Source organism: Rhizophagus irregularis, chromosome 7 (genome assembly GCF_026210795.1).
Source record: "Rhizophagus irregularis chromosome 7, complete sequence".
In the NCBI taxonomy this organism is placed as follows: domain Eukaryota; kingdom Fungi; phylum Glomeromycota; class Glomeromycetes; order Glomerales; family Glomeraceae; genus Rhizophagus; species Rhizophagus irregularis.
In genome coordinates this window covers 2,351,261-2,377,392 of record NC_089435.1, presented here as the reverse complement: position 1 = coordinate 2,377,392, position 26,132 = coordinate 2,351,261, and the positions used below count along the sequence as shown (strand labels likewise).

The 26,132-nt window shown below is 27.6% G+C and overlaps 5 protein-coding genes across 5 annotated transcripts; 3 read left to right on the top strand and 2 right to left on the bottom strand.

The window, feature by feature from the left end:
• Positions 1 to 2,599: 2,599 nt before the first annotated feature.
• OCT59_027318 (uncharacterized protein) lies at positions 2,600 to 3,886 on the top strand (the record flags this gene model as incomplete). The annotated part of the gene is made up of 2 exons (XM_066136874.1): positions 2,600 to 2,657; positions 2,730 to 3,886. The coding sequence occupies 2 exons, from the start codon at positions 2,600 to 2,602 to the stop codon at positions 3,884 to 3,886; spliced, it is 1,215 nt and encodes a 404-aa protein (XP_065993316.1).
• A 7,920-nt stretch (positions 3,887 to 11,806) lies between these two features.
• On the top strand, positions 11,807 to 12,774 carry OCT59_027317 (uncharacterized protein). Its single transcript, XM_025334076.2, has one exon. It carries the CDS (start codon positions 11,853 to 11,855, stop codon positions 12,372 to 12,374), a length of 522 nt encoding a protein of 173 aa, XP_025184074.1. The 5' UTR covers positions 11,807 to 11,852; the 3' UTR covers positions 12,375 to 12,774.
• A 3,356-nt stretch (positions 12,775 to 16,130) lies between these two features.
• OCT59_027316 (uncharacterized protein) lies at positions 16,131 to 16,485 on the bottom strand (the record flags this gene model as incomplete). Its single annotated transcript, XM_025310259.2, has 2 exons — positions 16,131 to 16,396; positions 16,467 to 16,485. 2 exons carry the CDS (start codon positions 16,483 to 16,485, stop codon positions 16,131 to 16,133), a joined length of 285 nt encoding a protein of 94 aa, XP_025184075.2.
• Positions 16,486 to 21,506: 5,021 nt separating this feature from the next.
• Positions 21,507 to 21,910, bottom strand: OCT59_027315 (uncharacterized protein; the record flags this gene model as incomplete). Its single annotated transcript, XM_066136873.1, has 2 exons — positions 21,507 to 21,718; positions 21,883 to 21,910. The coding sequence occupies 2 exons, from the start codon at positions 21,908 to 21,910 to the stop codon at positions 21,507 to 21,509; spliced, it is 240 nt and encodes a 79-aa protein (XP_065993315.1).
• Positions 21,911 to 23,691: 1,781 nt separating this feature from the next.
• OCT59_027314 (uncharacterized protein) lies at positions 23,692 to 24,198 on the top strand (the record flags this gene model as incomplete). The annotated part of the gene is made up of 1 exon (XM_025330123.1): positions 23,692 to 24,198. The coding sequence occupies one exon, from the start codon at positions 23,692 to 23,694 to the stop codon at positions 24,196 to 24,198; it is 507 nt and encodes a 168-aa protein (XP_025184077.1).
• Positions 24,199 to 26,132: the final 1,934 nt, after the last annotated feature.

Genomic DNA, 26,132 nt, shown 5'->3' with positions numbered 1-26,132 from the left:
GTCCGTTTATTACCTTTTAATCTGACTATGCCTAGGATTCCGTAGAATAATAGGCAGGGCGGTTCCTTTCCAGTGCCTAGGGGATTGGATGAACTCGCATGTGCACAGTTTAGTCTTGTTTTTCTTTTTTGTAAAATTACAGCTTACTTGCGGTTGCTTGTAATCCCAGATTCTGTATTTATTTTAAAAATAAAATAATAAAAAGAAATTCATGAATTAAAGCTGTAATAGTAATTTGGAAGTAGCACATTCTTTTAATCACGTTATAAAAAGTTATGAAAATGTGATGAATCGAGATAATATTACTATGTACAATGTTTTTATAAGGATTACACCCGAATCCCGAAAAAGATTTTCGATGTTAGTCGGACATCGAAGATCGTAAGAAAGACTCCAAGAAAGGAAGCGTCTGGAATGAAGGATGATCAGGATAAGAAGCTATTTGGACAATATAAATATAATAGACAGAAGGTTAAGACCCGGTCAACTAATAATGGAAGGCAACAAAAAGTTGTTAGTAGAAATTAGTGCCTTTTTAAAGAAGCTTAGAGGATTTGTTGAAGTGGTGACAATAAATTGTAACAAAAATTTAATATTAATCAAACTTGCATTGGTTTATATTATTTTATTGGATTTTTTTAAAAAAAAGTTCGTTTCTCTTTTCTTGAGTTTCGTATCGAGTTAGAATTTTTAAATTACTTAAATCGGAAGATTTTTTACGATCCCTTCCATATTAAATTAGATCATTCATTGAAACTGTCAAAATATAATCGTACTCTTTAACCCCTTTGCATACACAAATTTAATGTTTTTAATTAATTCGGGCAAAAAAAAAAAGTACGTGGCCTTCACTGCATTTTCATATTAAGATTTTTATTTTGATCGTAACGGGACACATAAAATCACTAATCATATAAATTTAACGAGTCGCGTTCTTGTTTTTTCATAAAAAAATTTGAACATAGATATATTATCAGAAGCCAATAAAGGGTTAAATTTTATTGTATTAATCATTAATTATTGAATTTATTTGTTTAAATATTCAAAGTCATTAAATAAATGAAATAATTAAATAAAAATTGATTATGTTTAAAATTAAAAAAAAAAATAAACAAAAGAAATCTATTATAAAATTAAATAACTTTTTGAAGATGCTAAATTTCTAATTATAAATTTCAACACTATTTCAACTTACAAAATAATATAATGCCTTGTTTTCACGCCAGATTCTTCGTCAAAATTTCAAATAACGGTCAAAAAACAATTATATACAGTATAGCGTTTTAAAAAATGAGTTAGTTAATTAGAAAATTTTTCCTGTAAAAAAAAAAAATTACAAAATATTATAAAATAACAAGTAAATAAAAAACTCATACTGAAACTTACAAAACTACCGCCTACCGAAAACGCTATCTATACTTCTCGTCTATAAAATTAAAAAAAAAAATAATGTATATATATATACAAAAATTTTGATCATTAGTTAGGGAAATTTTCATATAATATTAATTTCATATATTTTATGTATTATGTTAACAATATTTTTATTCCGTTGTCTCGCAACAAGTTAAAAAATATATTTTATTAATACCCACGATGTCATTCTAGCACTATTCTATGAAAGTGTAATCTAAGCGTGTTCGTTCTGTGATCTAAAGTATGATCCAAAGTGTGATATAAAGGTCAAGCAGCAAATAGAAAATTTCTACTAAAAGAACTTCGAGTTTATAGTATACAATGTTTAAAGGGTGTTTACAAAAAAAAAAGTTTTTTATGTAAAAAAAAGTTGTGATCGGCGTGGCTTAGAAATTTTGTGTTTCATGATCAACAGAGAGATCAATCATTTTTGAAAACGGCTAAGGCTTTAAAGTTTTCATATTATGCACAACTGCATGACTATCATTTTTTCTTCTTTAATATGAGCCATACCGAGTACGACTATGAAAGTTAATTCAAAAAAATATTACGTTTATGGTATTACCATTTCTTTATATAAAAAAAATATAATAAACGTACATGTATATTATGATGACAATGTAATACAAATAAAATTTTTCATTTCGCCTCGAGTTCTTTGAAAACCTTGTTTTACAATTGATACTACTGACCCAGAATGATCTGCATTAGAATGAATATTCAAATTTAAATAATGTAAGTTAATTGGACGGAACTACTTATTATGCAAGCCCTAATAAAACTTGTTGGTGGCTTACGTATTGTAGAGAAATTATTTAACCTATTAAAGGATTATTACCCAGTATGAATTTCCTTTTTAAAAGGAAATTCTGATTCTCATAATGACAATTTTCAAAAGAATGAATTGAGAATGAGAAGAATAGCCGGACGAAGGTAACAATTGAAAGAATAGATTGAGAAGAGATTATTTAATTAAAATTTAGCATCATTGATGATAACAATGAAAATTTCTATTCAAGGGAACTTGGGTAAGTCAAAATAATGTAAACTATAAATAGAAAATTTCGAATTCCAAAAACTATATAAACCCTCACTCTTCTCCCTTCAAAAACTCTCCAGTTCGATCTGAAATAAATTAAAAAGTTCGAAATCAAAAATAAAAATAAAAGTCTAAAATTCAATTATGAAGTTAACAATAGCTATTTGTTTGGCAATTTTGGGAGTTTCAACCCTTAATGAAGGTGAGTATAAAACTTGACTGTAAAGAATACAAAGTAAAATGTTTTTTTCTAATTCATTTTATATATATGTAGTTACTGCTGCTCCTACTCCTAATACCGGGATTGAATTGAATGATAAACGTGACGAGTCACCTTCTTCATATTATTATGATGATAAGAAGAAGGAAGACAAAGATGATTATTATTACTACTACTACGATTATAAAAAAGGGAAAAAAGAACATTCCTACAAAAATGATAAAGACGACTACTACAAGAAAGATGATCACAAAGACAAGGACAAGAAGTATTACAGACGTAATGCCTTAGCTTCACCAGGTGATACACATAATGACGATTATTACAAGGAAGATGACTACAAGAATGAGTACTACTACGAGAAAGATGACCACAAAGACGATTACCACAAGAAAGATGACTACGAAGATAAGGACAAGAAATACTACAGACGTGATGCCTTAGCTTCACCAGATGATACATACAATGACGATTACTATAAGGAAGATGACTACAAGAATGAGTACTACTACGAGAAAGATGATCACAAAGACGATTACCACAAGAAAGATGACTACGAAGATAAGGACAAGAAATACTACAGACGTGATGCCTTAGCTTCATTAGATGATACATACAATGACGATTATTACAAGGAAGATGACTACAAGAATGAGTACTACTACGAGAAAGATGATCACAAAGACGATTACCACAAGAAAGATGACTACGAAGATAAGGACAAGAAATACTACAGACGTGATGCCTTAGCTTCACCAGATGATACATACAATGACGATTATTACAAGGAAGATGACTACAAGAATGAGTACTACTACGAGAAAGATGACCACAAAGACGATTACCACAAGAAAGATGACTACGAAGATAAGGACAAGAAATACTACAGACGTGATGCCTTAGCTTCACCAGATGATACATACAATGACGATTATTATAAGGAAGATGACCACAAGAATGAGTACTACTATGAGAAAGATGATCACAAAGACGATTACCACAAGAAAGATGACTACGAAGATAAGGACAAGAAATACTACAGACGTAATGCCTTAGCTTCACCAGATGATACCTACAATGACGATTATTACAAGGATGATGATTACAAAAATGAGTACTACTACGAGAAAGATGATCACAAAGACGATTACCACAAAAAAGATGATTACTACAAGAAAAACAAAAAAGATGACAAGAAATCTTCTTATTAAAGTTTTTAAAATAGATTTATATATAAAATTTATCTATCTACTAATTAATTACCTTTCAGAATTTTAATTTGTTTCAAATTATTTTTTTTTTCTTGTAAAAAATCGAAATTATGTGAATAGTTTTTTTATCTGTAAATTTTTAAATAGTTCCCTTCCCCTTCCCCTTCCCCTTCCCCTACCCTTGCTTCTCATATATTTAGTAAAAGAAAAGATTATACTGTATTAGTTGCTATAAATATAATAATCTATTTGTATAAAATTAAATGTAACATTTGTCATAGAGTTCGAAAAAAAAAGAATAAAATGAAATTGGATAAATAAAACTAATATTATTGAATTATTCTTTATTATTTCATCATTTTCTTTTTATTTTTTTTTCTTATTAGTAAATATTAACTAAATATTATTATTATTCCAGAATAAATATTTTTAAAATATTACTATTGATCAATAATTACCCAAACTAAATTTTACACACGAGAATGAATTCGCGAATTTATATTTTTTAAAAAATAAAAATAAATCCATTGCCATCGTGTTTACTAAAAGTGCAGTTTCGGGACGGATTCCCTATAAAAAAATCGGGATACGTTTTTTATAAAGTTTTTATACGATTTTTTTTTCCTTAGAAATAACGTATCATAATAGGATACGGAAAAATGCACAATTCCGTATCACTAAAAACATGGTTTGGATACGGAATTTGCACAGAATTCATATGGAATTTACATGATTTTATCACTGATTTTATCACGAAATTTATACGATTTGGTCACTGAATTTACTATTTGTATTACAGTTTACTATAATATATTTATATAAATCTAATTTTACTTTATTAAATTAAATAAAAAATAAAAAATAAACAAAATACAAATACATTATGAAAATTCCCTCCTTATTAAAACCACCTATTGCAACCAAAATTACCTATAAGTTCAGGTTCATTTGGAGTCAAACAACCTAAAAAAAACAAAAAAAAGAAACATAAGAACGTCTAACTTAATTGGAAACAAAAACCCCCTTCATATAGTATCTGCAATCATCCAAGTCACCAAAGGTCAGCATTCCTACAAAAAAAGAAAGAGAACTCCAGAATGTCTGACCTATATAAATGAAAAGAATTATGAAGCATCTGATGAAAAATAAACCAAAACAACAAAATAAATCCAAAACTGACCTACAAAAAAAGAAGACTCTGAAGCAACAAAACTGAAACAACCTACAAAGAGAAAAGAATCTGAACCCAACTTACAAAAAAAAAAAAAAAGAAAATTTGAACTGACCTAAAAAAAGAAAAAAATCCTAAACAATCCTACAAAAAGGAAAGGACTCCCAAACTGATCTACAAAAAAGAAAAAAGAAACTGAATCTTCTCACAAAAAAAAATCTGCTGACCTATGAAATAAAAAAAGGGATATATATAAATAAAAAAGAAAGGGGAATAAAGAATAAATCAAAAAAAAATATTTTTTTAAAAAGAGGGTAACGAAGTTAGGAAAGTTAAAAAAAATTTTTTTTTTAAAGGGAGGACGTCAAAGTTAGAAAAATAAAAAATTTTTTATAAAGAGGAAATAGAAATAGAAAGAAGAAAATTTTTTTTAAAAAAAAGAAAAGTGGGAATAGTGGGAATAAAAGAATAAAATCAAAAAAAATTTTTTTTTTAAGGGAGTGACGAAAAAAAAATTTTTTTTTAAAGGAGAGTGATGAAAAAAAAAATTTTTAAAGTGAGGTACGAAAAAAAAAATTTTTTTTAAAAGGGGGGTGACGAAAAAAGAAGAAAAATTTAGAAAAAATAACAAAAATAAGACAAGAGAAAAGAGAAGGAAGGGAAAGACAGAAAGGAAGATCGGAAGATCAAACTCATCAAAGTAAAGGTTTATATAAAAAACAAAAAACGTATCATAACAAAACAATAAACAATCACGTGATCTCGTGTTATGATACGAGATTTTTGTAAAATTATTTTCTAAAAATATTAAGTTTAAAAATTCCGTATACATTCCGTATGATTAATTTTTTCCGTATACATTAGTTTTTTTAAAAAATGTTCAAAAATGAATTGCTTATCAAATATACGGAATTTGTATACGGAAACTATAGAAACGTACATAAAATGTATACAAAACGTATCCTTTCCGTATACATATTTCTTATAGGGATTAATATGTGGGATATGATTAAATTTTTAAATAATTAGTCATATGACACACGTCGTGGAATTCCAGGGGATTCTCTGCGATTAAACCGGGTCCGGATGATCGGTAATCAGGAATTCGGCTCCGTTTTTCGGCTAACTACACCATTATAACCTGAATAATTTATTTCTTAATCAGGTCATTTAGTTTTTTTGTATATAAATCCTTATTTTTTTTTGTATCAAAAACTTTAACTCATTGTATGAAGAGTTCGAAACCACTCTTCCAAATTACATTATAAACTTAATGTCTTTTATCTTTTTTTAGCTTTTAAGCATGAACTTACATTCGGAAACGTGATATAAATACATTTATTTTTCGTAAATAAAATTAAGGAACAAGTTAAGTTTTTTCTTTCCTAGAGGTGCAGCCTTAATGACGTGACGTAACCTTAAGTTAAGTCACGTCATAGACGTATAATGCATGTAACTCAAGAGTAAATTTGACGTAATGACGTATGCCATAACTTAAGACGCATACCATATTGCCGTAACTTAAAATATAATAAATTGCCAAATTTGACATATGATTTATGAGTTTATTCAATAAATTTGAATTTAATACAACAAATTAATAACTAACAAATTAGTTTTCTAAAATTTGGTTAACTAAATCAATAAGGACTAAAATCCATATTTCTATCTATATTGATTTCTTCATTAGTATTATTATCCACATTTTCTGCATTTTCAAAGATTGGTTGTGTAAGATCAATAATGTCCTCCAATATTAAAGTAGTACGTTCTTGTGTACCTTCTCTTTCCTGATCTTCCTCTAATAGCAGATAATTAGTATCATTATCATTATCATCTAAAGCAATAATTTCACCAACTGCAGAGGTATTGGCAACTTCTCTTAATTCTGCTTCATCCAAATGCTTTCCATAATATGATAATTCATTTTTAATGCTTGCTAAGTAATAAGAACGAATTTTAGAAATACCTTCAAGCTTTTGAACATCAAGTCTTGTGCGTCTATCTCCAATAATCCATTTAAGTACAGAAAAATTTTGTTCACATCCTGCTTGTGAAACAGCAATACCAAATAAACGAAGTGCAAAATCTCGTAAATAATATGGTTTACTTCTTATAGAACCCCACCATAATTCGGGTGTATCCATATTTTTATCATAAGATAAATCATAAGGTTTAAGTTTTTGATCATATTTTCAGAATTGAGTAAGAAGTTCTCTACATTCTTGTTCAGAATATCCTAAATTTTGCCAGAGAGTTGTGGCAGTTATTGCTGCATTTCTAAATCCTTCATCATTAAGTCCTAGACCTAAAAAATCAAAATAATTGTTAGCAATAATGATTTTAATAATTAACTGGAAAATAGTAAATACCTCGATAATAAGGGTGAAGAAAATAACATAATAAGTAAGCAGGATGCTGAAATTCAAGATAACGACGATTAAAAATCTGAATTGCTGAAGCTTTAAAGGGATTTGATGAAGGGAGACGAAATATAGCAATTGCTAATTTGATCATTTGCACGAAACAATCAGCTAAAGAAGCTGATTTTGCTTCAAGGATATTAATGCATTCCTTGATGGGAGCCCAAATTGAACGAATATGACGACAATTTGTAAAAAATTCTTCATCTTGAATCAAGAGATAAACGTTTGAATTTGTAACAATACCATTATGTTCTAATAAAATCTATAGTATTTAATTGTTAGAATTATTATATAAAATAAAGAATATTAATAAACAATCAAAAAAATTATCTCACCCAGTCAAAAACAGGACGCACACGTAAAATTGAATCTGCTGTCATATACAATGAACCCCATCTAGTCTTACACCATGTTTGTAATCTCTCAATATTAATCTTCATATCTTTTAAACCTTGAGCTAAAATTGCAGAACCTTGATGTGAGTTATTAAAAAACCCTGTAATCATCCCACAATTTGAGATAAATTCCTTTATATCATTAAGTTTTACTAAATCAGCTGCTATCAAGTTAATAGCATGAGCTGCACATCGTATATCCCAAATATGACCATATTTTTCTTCTATTATTCTTCTAGCAACTTGAGAATTGGAAGCATTGTCAGTGACAACAGCTGTAAATTTGTCTAAACCGATTTTCTCTACAATATCTGATATTTCTGAAGCAAGAAATTCTCCTGTACTATGTGATTTCATAGAATAATTGCGTAAAGCAACTAAATATTCTTTTCTATCAGAAGTTGTTATGACATAATTGTAAAGTGATTCATTTCGTTTGGATGTCCAACCATCCAATGCTAATTATAAAATAAATGATGAGAATTAATAAATTAAAATAACTAATTAATAATTAACATAATTTAAAAATTAAAATTTCTTACTTAAAGTTAAACTATCTGCTATCTCCAATTCAGATGTAACCTTTTTATTAACACGCGAAATTTCTTCATTTAAAAGTCTACCAGACAAAGTAGTTCGAGATGGAGGGATATATGCTGGATTTAAATTTTTAAATAAATCCAAAACAAAGGGATTCTCAACAACTTCAAAAGGAATCCCTGCCATCACCCATGCCTTTAATAAAGAACAATCAATACGGTTATTTATTTCAGGAGGAAGTGGCTCATCTGAACTAAAATGGTTTACAATTTTGGTTTGTTTGTACTGAGGCTTTGGAATTTGGGTTTGATCTTGTGAAAAATGCATCTTTCGGGTGTAATTCACCGTATTTTCAGCAAGTTTATCACGCCAATATTTGCTAATATCTTCAGGACATGCCAAACATTCATTTGCCAAGTGAGCTTTTAAAGCTACTGGCCTTCCCCTTGACCACTCCTTTTTGCAATGATAACACGTAGCTTTATAATGACCTGGATTTAATTCTTCTCCTTGAGTAAAATATTGCCATACTTCATCAAATTTTGGGCCTCCTTTATTAGCTTTCTTTCGTGAAAGAGGAGTTTCGGATAAAGTGTCATTACTGCGCTTTTGTAAATCAGTTCTAGCTGTTTCTGTCATAATGAGTTGTAGGTTGTGACACGTAAAACAAAAGAAGGAAGTAAATTTCGCGTTTATCGAATTTATTATGATTTATTAAAATGGGATCAGCATAACGCATTGTACTCCACAAGCATGCATTTAAAAAATTTTCGTAGAGATAAGATACAATTTATTATCAAGTTACGTCAAATACAATGCGTCATACGTCACACTTTGCGTCAAATGTCATTAATTACGGCATTGGCTAGCATTATGTCAAACGTCACGAGTTGTAACATGCGTTATGCATGTCATATGACACATGACGCAATGTTATAACCTAGTGTTTGGAATCGAATATATTCGAATATACTCGAGTATTCATTTAAATTTATAAAGTGTATTCGAATAATATTCGAATAAGTTAAATTTCCTTTTATAGTAACGATTTACATAATTTTTAGCCTGAATTATGATTTTAACTCAGTTAAATTTAAGGATTTAATGCCCAATTAGAATTTTAACTATACTATATCTGGCTAAATGAATACTCGAATAACCACTATGCTTATTCGAATACTCAAATATACTCGAGTTATTCGAATAACTATTACATAATTCCAAACACTATTATAACCCATGGGGAGGGATAAGGCTGCACCTCTATTCTTTCCTATTAAATATAATACACAGAATAGATGATTATCTGATTTGACCCGTAATAATATTGCCATTTTCGATGTGACCCGCAATATTATTGCCATCCATGTTGTGCGATATTATTGCCGTCCTTTTTGACCTGTAATAATATTGCCATCCTTATTTTGACCCACGATATTATTTCCATGGAAATTTTTGCTTTGCAAGGAATTGTTAATAATGATATGGCTATATTTTTATTTGTGTTATATATTATTATGTTAAAAGAATCTGGCATTTTTTTTTTATTCTAAAACATTTTTTTAACTATATATATATATTTATATATACATAAAATCAAAATATAAATATACAGCTGAGGAATACGTATTTCATCTATTGAAAGTTGTATCAAATTTTATTATTGATTGGAGCGTAGCAAAGGACATTCTATTGTTGTGTACTAAATGATCAACAACGCAATTTTCTTTCCTTTTCCCTTCCTTCAACTTACGTCATAATTCCCTTCTGAATTAAACTACCCCTGCTTATTTCCCTTTTTTTTATATAATTACTGTATTTATAATAAGCAATGGACTTCAATGGGTTCCGTTTACCTAGTAGTAATTCGATGATCAAATTACCAGTATTTACCAATATTTACCATTTGCATTATATTCATTTCCAAAATAATCAACACTCATAACACTCATTAGACGCAGTCGCATGAAAAAAAATTATTAATTAAATTTCATTGAATTTATTACTCAAAAGGTTTTATTGAAAATAAAGAACATCAATACGTTTAACCCAAATAAGTAATATAAATGTGCATATTATATAAAATACAAGCCACAACTCTGCCACAACTTTATTTAAGCTTCTTAATGCCCAAAAAAGGATCTGTTTTTCCGTTATTATTATAATAGAATTGGTCATGATAGTCTGATAATTAGAAAAATTTTCATATGTTCCCATATACATAGCGTATATTTTAATAAGTCAAAAATTACTATTATTAGATAACTTGATTGCTTAAATAATTCATTCATTATTCTTTGTTTATTTATAAGAATACAATGACATATACATGAAATGTTCTAAAAAAAATCATTGTTTATCATTTAAGAGCTTGATTAGGATAATGTTTTTTTTATATTACTGTATTATAATACAAAAACAAACACATGAAAGTCTCGGCCATTATTCAGACTATTTTTTTTTGTTTCATTATGATAAAGTTACGATAAAATATGTAGTATCTAAAGGATATATTAATAATTGAAGTCCTTAATTAGGACGAAAAGGATCTATAACTTGATTAAACAAGTTGTAGAGGAGTACACGGATTTGAATTCTTCCAAAAATAATTACCTTGTTTTTAAAAAAGAATTTTTTTTTTGTGGAAAAAAAAAGTTTCTTTCTTTAAAAAAAGGTTTTTCATTTCGGTAAACGCGGATAAATAAAGCGACGCCACCATTGAATGATGAAACAATATAAATTCTGTAAAACTAAATTTTAGATATCTATATCATCATATTTCATTGATGCATCTTTACTCCAATAACAAACAAATTAATGTGAATACCATTGGTCAGTATTTACATTTTTTTTTGTGTAATTTAGTAACTGTTGATCATTGATCCCAACCCGATAAAGAGCATATCGGAAGTCCCTAAAAATTTGGGGTACATTTTTAAAAATAGACCGTCATGAGATAGCAGCCGGTAAACTAATGATTAAAGTTAAATCAAAGTTAAATTATATATTGGCTATTCGTGATACGTAAAAGCTTATTTTAAACTCGGCTGATCATAGGATAGACGCAGTCTCATATAATTAAAATTAGGGTAGAAAGTCATTTATCATGAGGTGCTTTTTAATTGGCTAGATCATATTTTTAGGCCCAATTTTCCCAATCGGCCGATATAAAATGAATGAATGAAATCCGTAGAATTTCAAATTTCCTTTTAAAAATATTAAAATATTACACAATGATCGTTTGACAAATTAAGATTTCCTTTTTTTGTTGTGTAATGAAAAGATTTTTGTTTCATAACTTAATCTACAAAAATGATGACCTGTGTTACCAACTTAAATTCAACAAAAGATATAAAAGCGTGCAAAATACTTGTCAAAAAAAAAGCCTAAAGTAAAGAATAATACACCTTTAAATTATTATTCATTTTCTTTTTATGATTAACATGATTTCAAACAACCAAAATACACAAGATTATTATAATTTACCAATTGATCAAATTGGAAATAATAACGAAAATATCCAACATACTTTAATCAACAATGTTGGAGTATCTAATACGAATTTAAATACCTTGCACAGTGTGCCTCATAATAATAATAAATTTGAGTTTTATTTTAATTTACCAAATGATACTCGTATTTATCGTGTTACTTATTCTTATTCTGAATTAAGTCCGTTAGAAAATGTTCAACTCTTGAATAATGGAATTAATCTATCTCATATCCCTGATTACCTTTTTCCACATCATTATAATATACAACCTCGAATTCAACAACATATTCAGCAACAAGTTCAACATCCTAATGTTTATCAACAAAATGATATTCAACAACAATCCTTCGAAACTACCCAACCTACTTCCCAAGAATATTCAAATAATGACGCAGCAGTTGATGGAACTGTTTCTTATGATATGCAAGATATGGAAGTTACAGGATTCCAAAATTCTCACTAAGGACTAAGAAACATCATTATATTTAATTGTTTTGGTAAAATAGAGTTAATTTGTTTATTATCTTTTTATTTACTTTTAAATTTCAACAATTAAAGTTAAGGCTATGACGGAATTGATAATTCATTTTTATTTTGTTAATTTTATTTTAGCGTAAAGTAAACGATCTTTATCGCGTTTTTTTTTCTCTATGAAAAAAGCTTTAAAAGAGAATTAGCGTTAATTTTTTTGTTCAAGATTTAACTCATTTTATGTTGTTGTTTTTAATTATTTTTCTAAGTTTTTTGTATAAATAAGAACAATTATTGCGTATATATAAATGTTTATAGTATTGTAAAAATGGTCTGAAGTTTGAACAGTTCAACATAAAACAAATATAATAAACACTTATTCATATTTTACCAAGATTTAAATTTGTAATTGAGAGTAACCTGAATGAGCAAGAAAAATTATAAACTTGCACGTTTGACCGCAAAGATTTTATTTTGATTTAAATTTAATTTTGATTATTATAAATCTTGAAAGATTTTTTCCCCAAAAAATTATTATAATACTTAATATAAATACGACTAATGATATTTTTAAAAGACTATTTCTATTCGCATACGGCTTGTAAAAAAAATCAAATAAAATTGTAACTCCTTGAAGTTTAAGAGAAAGGATATATGATCATTGTTTGAGATGAAAGCTAATTTCTTTTTTTTTTCTTTGTATTAAGCGTAGTTCTCGGAATAATATGTAAGTACTCAATCGCAATGACTATATAATAAAGCTTTCTAGATCAATTAACCTTAGCGGACCACTCAGGTGACGTGGCAATGAGATAAAAAAATTAAAGCGTGTTTAAAAATTTTCTCAATTACTTACGGACCCTTCATTACGTCTCCTATGGCGACACTCACTCCTGATGCACCGTTCCTTTATTAAAATTACCATCTACAGTAAATTAATCAATTTGCAAATGCCTCCAAAATTTACATAAACTTCACTACTAAAAATGGATATTGACTTGTTTTCTTACCTTTCTCTCCTTCTGGCTTTTCAGTACCATTCCCTGTTTTTACTTTCTTTACTCAGAACTCAGTTATAATTCTGACCAACTAGTGCTGGTGGCCTCTTTTAATTTCTTGAAACTGTCGAAGAACATTAGCTTCTCCGTTTATCCTGGTGGGTTAAAGTTTAAATGGTTTTAATTAGCCAACCACCGACATTCACCATTGATGATTGGAATCTTTGGCGCCCTTTATGAATTTTCAATTCCAATGATCCGGAAATCATCCGAATAAAAGGGAGTTTCAACGATATTAAAGTTTGAATACTTTGATGCTCAACTTGTTTCTTCATTGAAGTCTTAACTACTACGCTAATTTCTTGATATTGCCCCAGGACACGGGATGTCATATGATGACCACCTTACGAACCACTACATCGTGGTTCGATTCTTTTCCCTAAGATTTTTGCTATTCCTCAAAAAGTGGGATTTGTGGCTACATGTTACGTGAGGAAGTATTTTCTGCACAACCAACTGCACTGGACCGCTAGGACACGATGAATTTGAATTCTCCATCTAAAAAGGACCACACATATTCTCGAGAGGCAATAAGATAATCCTACGTCTCTAGTACTGTTCACCTATATGAGATCCTAGATTGTTTAATTACTCCTCATTAATCCATATGTGACAAGTCTTATTCCCTTCCGTACTAGTACTTTTCTCCTACAAAGGACGCTACAGCTCACGATTACCATATACTACATCTTAAACCTGGTACAGTCGTGAATCCAAACTGTTTACTGTTTTAAAATAGTAAGAATTGAATAGAGGGTACAAACGCAATCCTTTAGGAGATTAGTTCCTCAAATATTCTCGTTTGGCCTTTTCCTCTCGTCGTGAAGATTATTATGTGACTTTATGACAGTTTATCTTTCTCAATTATCAAAATGATATCTCCTAACTCAGCTTCTGAAACATTTTTCAATATGTCAGTTAATATATTTATAAATAAGATACAGTGTTTTGTGAAGCAGAAAAAAAAACACAAAAGTTTCCGTAACGTAAAAAGTAGCATAGCGTTCCACTCTTTATTAGTTGCTTTTAGCTTATTATTCTAGTATGAAGTTTCATGAAAGCATATCTATTCATGTTTTTATGCGCCATTCTATATTTTCTTTTGTTGAAGTCACTTTTGTATTGATGAATAATATGTAAAATTACAAAATTATATAAAAAAAATTTTACTGCGGAATTACAATAAAATTACAAAATTTAACGGAGAGAGTTTTTATTTACATAGTTCAAAATTCTGTACTCATATAATTTCCTATTACTAATGATCATCTGACCACATTTATTTTTTTATGCGTCACTCGAAGTGAACGATTATCAGGATCTTCCGCTAATATAAGATAGTAATATGAAATAAAAATGTTGCATTATTTAGTTTTCATTTTTATAAAAAGAGCATTATGACGGATGTATAACTAGAGTGACTCTCAGAGAATCAGGGTGAATTTTGGTGGGTAGATTATAGACATTAGGAGTAGAATTAAAAAATTTTTTAAAAGTTAAATAAATCATTAGTCTAATAAATTATTATTACGTTAGGCTATAATTAAGTCAAATCTTGTTCTTTTTCGACTAGTATAAAGCATAATATTTTCGGATTTTTTAGATTTTTCTTCGAATTTGCACAAAAATCTTTTGAACCAATTTCTTGAATATTATTAAAATCCTCATATTCATAAAGCTTAATATTTATTGTCAAATAACCACTCTAGTCCATGAGTTAAGTTTAGTTTTATCAGACATGTTAATTTAAGTTGTATAATTTCGTCAATCTAATTCTAGAAAACAACGACCCCTTTTTTTTAAAAAAAAAATAATAATAAATTTTTACGTAACGGATGTAACCAATTTCGTGAAATCTCTAACAATACTATTGTTATTATTACTATTATTATTATTACTGTTATTACTATTATTATTATTATTATTATATGAGATAATTTCTTTATTGAAAAAGGAAATATAATGTTATTGAACAGAGCGTCGGAGCTATTATTCTTTTAAGATGGGGTTCCAGAAAAAAAAATGAAAATTTAATATTTTGCTGGATTATCCCTAGACCACCAAGGTTGTATATATATTTTTTTTTGGACATGGTCGAATCCAAAGGTCCTTTCCATCTAAAAACATTGATTGTAAATGATTTTAGTTTATTCAATAAATCTCATAAAAAACAAAGTTTAAAAGCACTTACATCAATTTTGACTGTTCATTAAATATGTATTATATATGGAATCATAATCCGGTATTCTGATCATAATTGTTGACTATAAAATTTATATTATTAGTTATATTATCAAGGAGAAATTTCAAATTCAAGTATACTAACCTCAAAATAATAATCGATTCTTTGTCTTTTGTAATTCAGTTCAGGGATATTTTGTTCGGGATATTCGTTTCTTTTTTTTTTCATCGGTGTCCAATGTCGATCTGATTTTTTATATCGAACTTTTAAAAAAAAAAAATATTAGGTGTAAAAAAGTATTTTCCAGAAAGTAGAATCAAATTAAAAGTGAAAAATCAAATGGCAGTTAGCTTCTTTATATATATAAAGAATACATAACGAAGGCGCAAGAAGAAGCTAACAGAAAACCACCATTTTGACTGTACAGACTAGACAAATACTGAGAGATACTGTATAAATAAATAAACTGGTGAAACAAACTAACCTACTTGCTTTATCGGGTCCCAGGTCAATAATAGCGTGGGAGAGATTGAGATTGATCCCACTTCACATAAGAACATCTACTAACCTTTTTTTGCTGTAAAAGTTCTCTAGCCCGTTTAGCTTCTTGCAAAACCACACAATTTCCAATGCAATGCAACTCCCCATAAAACTCTTGATGGGCTATAGTTTTATCAACATAAATGTCTTTGCAAAAAGCATATGTCACAAAACCATCGAGTGACCAAATCCCATATGGGATGAGCTTAAAATATTCAGTATAAACATTTTCTCCTGGAATGATGTGAAAATGAGTTCGCAAAGATTACATTATATTTTCACATAAATTATATATCACACTTACTCTCTACGCTACAACTCATTTTTAACTCCAATTTAAAAGTTATTAAGGATGTCAAAAAAATATTTTAACTCCAAGTTAAAAATTATTAAGAATGTCAAAAAAAATATTTTTAACTCCAAGTTAAAAATTATTAAGAACGTCAAAAAAAAAAAAATGTTTAAACTCGAATGTCAAAAGTCGATGTATATATATTACGCGCTTATTTTTGTTTACATAATTATAGTTATATGAGTTACGCCGTAAGCAAATATAATCTAAAAATTGTTGATATCATTGATAATCACGGATCAATGAACATGAAATAACTAATATTAGATATGGTGATGTATCTAATCAAATAACTGAATTGACTGAATTGTAATTCTTATTTATATAGCTAATACTGTTTATATAAAAAAAGTCAAATTAATTATACTGCTTATATAATTGATGCAAATAATTTTCTACTAAATACATAGTAAAAATTCCATTTGACTATATTTGATTATACTTTTGACTATATATAATAATATAGAAGATCTAGTTAATCAAACATAGATTTGGTTTATCGATTTAACCGGGTATAATTTTATCGATTAAATTATATTTAGATACAGTGTGGGACAAAAAAAGAGAAAAGTGTTCACGTGACAAAAATGATCTACATCGCCAAAAATAAACTAAATTTGTAAGACTATGTTTGACTGTCTTTGCGTCCATTAACGCCCTTTATTTTCGTGAGAAATTCCAAAACAGTGACTTGCGCAAAAAGAAAAACCTATAATAAATTCTCATTAGACTTATGAAATAATGGTATATATAATAATATTAAAGAATTACACAACCCCCATGTAATCAACAATTTATAAAAAAAATCGAAAAAAAACTAGTTTTTTGGGTATTCTAGAGGGAATGGAAGACCTAAAAAAAAATTACCGCAAGTGCATTCCACACACTCAGTCAATATGTAAGGCATGATACATCCTTTTCTACAAGAACTTTAGCAAGAAAATTGAAAAATGCAGGTGAAAAGTATAATATAGGACAATTAGAAGTCATCTTTTAAGTGTTGGTTATGTAAAAAAGACTTCCCAAAGCAACTCCTATCTATGTTAATCGAAGCAAAAAAGCAAAGACATGTAGAGTAGGCACAAAATAATATTATGATCAATGGGAAAATTTTAAATCAGCCTTGCAACTCTTGAGTAACACTGTTAAATATTAGTATAAAGAGGAAAGACCAGTTTGTTGTACGTCTGAAGATTATATAAGAAATTATGGCGTGGAGCGGTTGTTTGTGAAGGGAAAAGCAAGTTTATTTTGTTTCAGACAAATTATGAACATCGAGATTTATGCAGAAATTTTTTGTACACGTGCTTCTGAGATCTCCTGGATGCTTTGTGATCGTTCATTGGTATTCCAACAAGAAAACTACCATGCATAATAGTCATTTTTCTAAGCTCAGTGTAAAAGAAAGTTCATTAGAAGTTTCAGGGTGGCCATGAGATAGCCCCGACCCAAACCCTATTGAAATTTATAGGATATCACAAAAAGTAAGGCGGAGAAGCGAATACCAAAAAAAATTTTAATTATTTGGAAGAACTTATGATAGAGAAATGCCAAAATACTCTAAAAATCGTTCTAATCGATATTTTAAAGTTAATTAGACGATGTTGTAATAATGGCGAATGTGTATTACAGTGTATAATATTAAATTTTTTTTTTAATAAAATCAGCTATCTTAAGCTTTAAAATACAGTAAATTCACGTTTTTTTAATTATAATTTAATGTTAATGATCAAAAATAAAATTCGCATTTTTTTTGTCCCACACTGTATTTGATAATTAATTAATTATATCATACTGTATATTCGATAATTAATAAATTACACAGGACTATTCTTAGTATGCCAATAGATCAAATTGGAAATAGCTTCTCACGATCTCACCTCTACAAATTCTTGATAATAGCGACGATAACATTCAACAATTTCAAGAATATCGAATATGAACCTAACTTAATACTGCAACTTCTGCGCCTCAATATTCTACAATTAAATTAACTTGAATCTTACATTGCTATAAATTTTAAAATAATTCTATCCAAATGTAAAAGACTCGATTTCAATTTGCTTGTTTAGAGTTTATTTTCATTATATATATTTTTTGTTTTTATTTTTTTTCTTAATTTTTCCGTACAATTCGAGCGAAGTTCAATAAAATGTTATAAAAAAAAACTATAGCCTGTGTAGTTATAGTAATAAAAATTTGAATAGTTCAATGTAAAAAAAAAATTACAATTTATGTGATGTATTTTAAGAATGCGCGCAGAAGAATTGTATCTCTTGAGGCTTAAGAGAAAAAAAATATAATCAAGCAGGTAATCGATGTTTATGGGATGAACCCAAATCTTTAATAATATAATTTCTAATGCAGGGTATGGCGATATTAAAGACTCAAGACCCTTTTATTCAATTGCTGAATTGCAATATATGCGCAGTAAACATCGTAGATTCGTAGCATTATACTTATTTATACTACTAACTTTTGATAAGAAGTTTAAGAGGTTTATTAAAATCTTGTATACTTTAATTTTGATTTCGTTTTTTTTCAAAGAATTTAGTACTTTGCACGTTATTGCATTACTATAAAAAGTATGTTATATTTTTTTTAAAGACGCTCTACAATTTTTTTTTTTGCCCATAATTTTACAACAAAAGTAAATAACGTGTGTCACATAGAAAAATCACCTATACACCTAATACCTTTCTTTAAAAATAGAAAATGCAAAATTTTATAATATATAGTAATTACCATTATTCTTCATTGCACTCTTAATTGCACTATCTTTTTGCGTATATATTTTCTGTTATCACTATTATATTGTCTGATATTATAAGTATACATTAAACCAAAATAAATAAATCATATCACCATTAGAGAAAAAAAATGTGTTCATATGATTCTGATTATAGAAATTTGATCTGTAAATGCGAATGGCTAATGTACTGTATAAAGAGTTTAAGATGATCAATCACCCATAGAGTAAATTTGCATAATTTTCATAACTTTGGCCAAAGTCAGATAACGTCAGATTTCCTTTTTTGTTTCAAAACGAAGAATGGTAAAGACGTTCTATAGATTTGTTCCAGACCTTTAAAAGGAATTACACAAAGAATGCAAAGAACAATAGGATTATCAAAGGCGTTAATTTGTAAAAGGAATGGATTAAAAATAACTATTTTTGTTTCTTTATTATAAAAATAAGTTGTTTATTTTAAATTTTTAAATCAATATATATAACAATTAAATAAATAATTTCAAATGGCGTAAACATATGTGAAAGTGAAACAAGTAAATAAATAAATGTATAATGTATCGTATGATTTTTATAAAATTTTACAATGAATTACTCGACACAAAAGACTTCAAAGAAACTTTCATAATTTTATTGATAATTCATTTTACTTGATTCCAGAAGGTTCCAAATGACATTAAATTAATAAAGTTTTTTTAAAAAAGCTGCATTACTGGAAACTCCGATGCATGTTGACGATTCAAAATTGGTCATCTGTTTTGATAAAAAAATAAAGAAAAAAAAGACCAATCTAAATTAAGCAACTTATCAAAGAAAAATGGGCAATAAGACTAAATTCAGATAAATTATTTATTTATTTTTTTTGGGGGTTGATATTTTTTTTTCTTTTTAAAAAAAAAGTGATATATCATAAAATTTTGGAATTCTACGTTTTTACTATGCAATCGATCGTAAAGTAGGTGTGACGACTGTGACGTTCCTGCATTGCCCGTGACATCCACAGCCAAAATTTAAAAGAATTTTGAAATTGTGAAAAAAAAAAGATAGAAAATCTTTATCCTGGTGCTACGGCAACTATAATTATCTAAATTTTCACGTTAAACTGTGTAGGGATTAATATAATTATTATTATTATCGTTATACAAGCATCAAATTCCTATGTTAGTGTTTATATTCCATGTTTTTTTCAGGATTAAACACAGTATTTATAACCTTAATCATAAAATTATAATTAGTCGGTTTTTAAGCCTGGGCAATCATTTCTTTTTTGTGTGATATCATGTCTCCCAAATTCTATTGCATAAATAAATTGAGAAATACATCTTATAAAACTTAAAGAATATATCACTAGGTTGTTATAGGACCCCGAAATAGGGATTAGAATCGATAATCGAATCAAAATCGAATCTCATTTGAAGAGAAAATTGAAATTAATTAATTCAACATTGCATTCAAAGATTAAATGCATGATTTAAAATATTTTCAAAAAAGAAAATTGATCGATAAAAATTCAAAAATGACAAAATGATCGGCAAATGATCGGCAAATGATCGGCAACGATGGGTGTTAGTAACGATATATAATTTCTTAATAGATTTTACAATTTTAATTCAGAATTTATATATTTACTGATCATGGAATAATTATTAAAGCTTAAAATGGATTATCTTTTAAGGAACAAAAAATCGAATCTACAAAGATTCGATAGTCGATTCCAATCCCTACCCCGAAAGTGATATAATTCGGGTCGAATTATTAATTTATCGCAGTTTTCAGAATTCTGTGTACGTTGTGATTATTGAGTGATTATGATTGCAGGACGATTACAGGACGATTACAGGACAGCATTGTCCGATTTGTCACGGTAATCGTCCTGTAATCTAATAATTTTTTTATTATATGATCTATAGGGGGTAGCACAATTTTGAAAAGTGCAAATAATTTAACAAATCAACGATTACGTAAAAAAAAAAAAATTAAAAATTAGTTATCATTCATAATGGGAACTTCTATTGTCGAATTTTAAAAAGTAAAATAAATAAGTAAAAAAAAAATTACTTCATTTTATTTTACCAAAAAAAATTAGATTTAATATTAATTAGTCTCTTAGTCCTTAAGGAGAATAGAATCCTGTATTTCCCATATCATAAGGGACAATTCCGTTTATTGAGATTGAAACTGTATGATAGGTGACATTATTTGAGTATATTTGGTAAGTAGATCTGAGTAGTATCGAATAATTGTTAAATATCATTTTGTTGATAAACAGGATGCCGGACTTGTTGTTGCTGAATCTGTTGTTGAATTAAATTATAATGATGCGGCAACTGATAATCAAGAATGCGAATATTTTCTGATGGATTTAATTCGGAATAAGTAACACTATAATTGCGAGTATCGTTTGGTGTAGTATTATGAGGCGCAAGAGCTTTTTTAAGGTGTTGTGGTTCTGAATCTGAAAGTATGGCGGAAGTGTATTATATTTTGCGTTTCATGCCTCTGCAAGCCAGAATGACTTTTAAACCCTTTTTTAGCACACTTTTTACTGTACATATGGAGCAGTAAAACCTGGCTTGATCTTGAGCAGAATATAAATTAAGAAATTATTAAAAAAAATACCGTATTTTGCGGTATATAAGCACCCCATTTTTGCACTTGATGCCGGCCAAGATCCTCATAATTTTGGCCAAAATCGCCATAATTCTGGCCAGGGGTGCTTACTTTCGGGGGGTGCTTACTTACCGCAAAATACGGTAATTAAATAATAAAAAATAATAATAATAACCAATGAAAAAATGACCAAAGCTAAGGCCGGGCAAAAAAAAATTTTAGATTCTCGTGACATAAAATTTTAAAAATGACCCGGCCGGCCGGCATTTTTTTTTATATTTGTAAAATTTTTTTATATGTAAAATTTTTTTACGCCACATTGGCCAATAACTTAAAATCACGTGATAAAAATTTAAAAAAATTCCCATTTTTCGAAAAACTGACCCGGCCGGGTCACGAGAATCTAAATTTTTTTTTTGCCCGGCCTAAATACTGAAATTACTACTTGTATAATAAACACCCTGTAGATAAATTGGTCGTTACCCTTAAACGAAATTACTGTATTTTTATTTTGACGTGAAATTGATTTGCATATCACTTGATGTGAGGATTGTGAGGTCTCCGTGTAATTAGTGTAACTAGTCAATTTATATTACACAAAAATGAAAATATAGCTGAAACAAATCCGCCCATATGATATGTACAGCATAACGATTTTCTTTTATTACAAACAAGTGAAGTATAAAATAATCTGAATAATGAATAATGACTCCGAGACGCCTTCATGTTTGTCTTTGTCTCAGTTTCTTTTAATCGTATATTATAATAATATAAAAATACAACATCCAACTTAGGTACTTAGAATGGAAATAATGATAATTTTCTTTTTAACAATAAATGAATTGTTTATCGTAGGACAATTAATTATAATAATAGTAAAAGAACATTGTTATATTAAAATCTATTTACCATCATGACGTACGGTAGCTATAACATTTCCATGGATAAAACATAATGAAACTTTTTCAGTTACTTGGATTTTTTTTTTACGAGATAAACGATAAAGACTTTATTAAATTAAATTTATAAATACATAAATACTTAGAACCAAGTGAGTTATAAAATTTGAATTTTATAAATTAGTAATCATAATAACCCTTTTTTGGCCGTTAAGTAAAATGTATAATATGTAATCTGGTAGTTGCACATATTATTACTTATTTGGATTAAACATGTGACGTTCAATAAAAACCTATCGAGTAAGAATTAAATTAAAAAAAAAAAATTGTAAATAATATTTATGCGCTTAATAAGATATTAGATTTTAAATAAAACATTTTTTTTAACTGTATATACATATTTATATATATATGAAATCAATATATCTGTTTAAATTATATCAAATTTTATAATGAGTACATCAAATCGCCTGACATTTCAATGGAACCAAAAAAAAAACATTGCACAATATAAAACGCGTTTATTTTATAGTATTATTTTTCCTATAAAATGATAGGAATTTACTGAAAAATTTTACATATAATAGAACGCATCCATACATTCAAAAAATAAAAAATAATAACAAAAGATTAGGAGAAATCCCAAAACTCTGTTATAATTGTAAAGAAACAAATTATTGCGTTATACTAAGTAAATAATTAAAAGAAGCAATCCGGCAAGCTTTCTAAATTTAATGCAAAATTTACACTAAATAATGTTCCCTGTGAATTGGAATACGACCTATCGAGTTTTACTTTAGAAAATTTACAATTTTACAACCCTATATTAATTATTATTCATTTTTTACTTATTATCATCTGGATTCTGAACAGCATTAATTCAATTAATCAAAATACACAAGATTATTATAATTTATCAATGGATGATCAAACTGGAAATAGCTCCGCTCCTCAACAAATTTTTAATAATAAAAATGAAAATATTCAACATACTTTAATTACTAATAATGTTGGAATTTCTGATTTAAATACCTTGCATATTAATTCTACAACTCCTGCGCCTTATAATACTACATATGAGTTTTATTTTCATTTACCAAATGATACTCGTATCTATCGTGTTACTTATTCTGAATTAAATCTATCAGAAAATGTTCAACTCTTGAATAATGGAATCAATCATATCCCTGGTTACCTTTTGCCGCATCATTATAATTTACAATCTCTAATTCAACAACAGATTCAGCAACAACAACTCCAGCATCCTGTTTATCAGCAAAATGATATTCAACAACAATCTCTTGATACTACTCAATCTACTTCCCAAGTGTATCCAAATAATGACACCTATAGTAATACGGCCTCAAATTTAGTAAACGGAACTGTTTCTTACAGTATGCAAGATGGATTCCAGAATTCTTCCTAAGAGCTAAGGACTCTATTAATACATTTTTTCTAGTAAAATAAATTTATTTTACCTTAAGGTTCGAATTATAACTCATTTTTTATTTTTTATACAATTAAGCCAAAATATTTAATTTTAAGTTATTAAATTAGCATAAATCTAACATTACTATAAACTTTTTAACATAACTAACGGTCCTTATCAATATTATTTTATAAACTGAGGGTAATATAAGAAATTTAGCTTTGCAATGAAAGTCTAATTCAATTTTCTTGTATAAAGTTTATTTGTTTTATTCATTCATTTATTTTCATTTCATCTCATTTTATTTATTTATTTATTTTTTTATTATTACGTTTCATTTATTTTTCGATTATGCTATTTATTTTCTCGATTTTTTTTTTATAAAAATTATGCATAAAAAGATAAATAAATTTATTTTTAACCAAAAGCTTACAAAATCCAAATGATACTAAGAAATTGTATTAATAATTTGAAATGAAGTACTATACCTCAACTTCAATAGTTTCAAAACACATAATAAAAGTTAAATTTGAATGTATAAAATTACAATTTATGTTATAAGTAAATCTTTATATTAAAACAAGGTTGAAAATAACTTTTGATCCTAGTTTAAAAACATTTTCATCAAAATAATAAGTTATCGGAGTTATTTATTGATTTACGTAGTACTAATAACTAATTAGGTTTAGTAGGTTTTAGTTTCTAATGTCGATCTCAAATCAAACCGCAGCTTGAATTTTTTCTCTTTTTTTTTTCAAAGTGTAACGAGTCTAAAATTATAAAAAAATTTTTTTTTCTTTATTCTCGCGCTTTAAGTTTAAAGTACTTATATATATTCGCCTAATTCTTTAAAAAATAATATAAAATAAATAAATATTTATTTCTCGCGATCATCTTAAAAAAGATTATCGTTTTTTTTCTCATCATAATTTCAAGGGAACCAAACCATATGATATGCTATCGTAATCTTATAAATCTTTTTTTTAAAAAAACAAAAAATCTCATGATGCACAATGCACTAAATAATATTAATAATAATATATCAATGTTATCATTATTTCATCTCGCGCAAGATTAACCGTACCTATCATATGTTTCAATCAACGTTGTACATTTTACTTTATAATCTATAAAAAAAAAAATAATTGTAAACTAAAATTTATCATATTATTTTAAAAAAGATTTATAATTATTCTGAAACATATAACACATGAATGTTGTCAATATGAACAATGGTAAATCAAAATTTCTTTGTGTTTTAAACGAACACACACGGACAATGAAAATCGCGATTTCCTAAGTTAGATTAGACGATAAATTTGTTGAGACTGTGTTTAACAATCATGATTATGAAGTTATGACATACTGGCATATTCGACATAATTGACATACTGTAACATTTTATAATTCTTAAAACTTAAAATATGAAAAAAAACCTCCTTTTTTTTAAAAAGAACATTATAATAAGAATTTTATTTTATTTTTACTTGTTATATGTTACAAAAATTTTGTGAAAGGTTTTTTAGGGAATGCGATTTTAGGGTAGGGTTCAAACTACAATAGTTAAAAGGGTTCTTTTTGAATTAAAAATGGACGTGATATTAAGACAAAAAGAAAAATAGAAGGATTATAATAGATTTGGTAATATGGCAAAAAGAGAAAACGGTTTAATATTTTTGGTTAATAAAGGAGTCGATTTATTTAGGTCTATAAATATATTCTTTATGTTCAATGAATTTAAATTTATAACTTTATTTTTAGGTTCATGATATTTATGGATTAGTGTTTTTTTATATTATAAAAATAAGTTCATTGATTAATGATTATATGACGTTGATTACTTTTTTTCCCTTGTTTTAATGTGATTCATAATGAAAATAACGCGGTTTTATCTATTTTTTTATCATCCTAATTTATATTTGTTACACAAA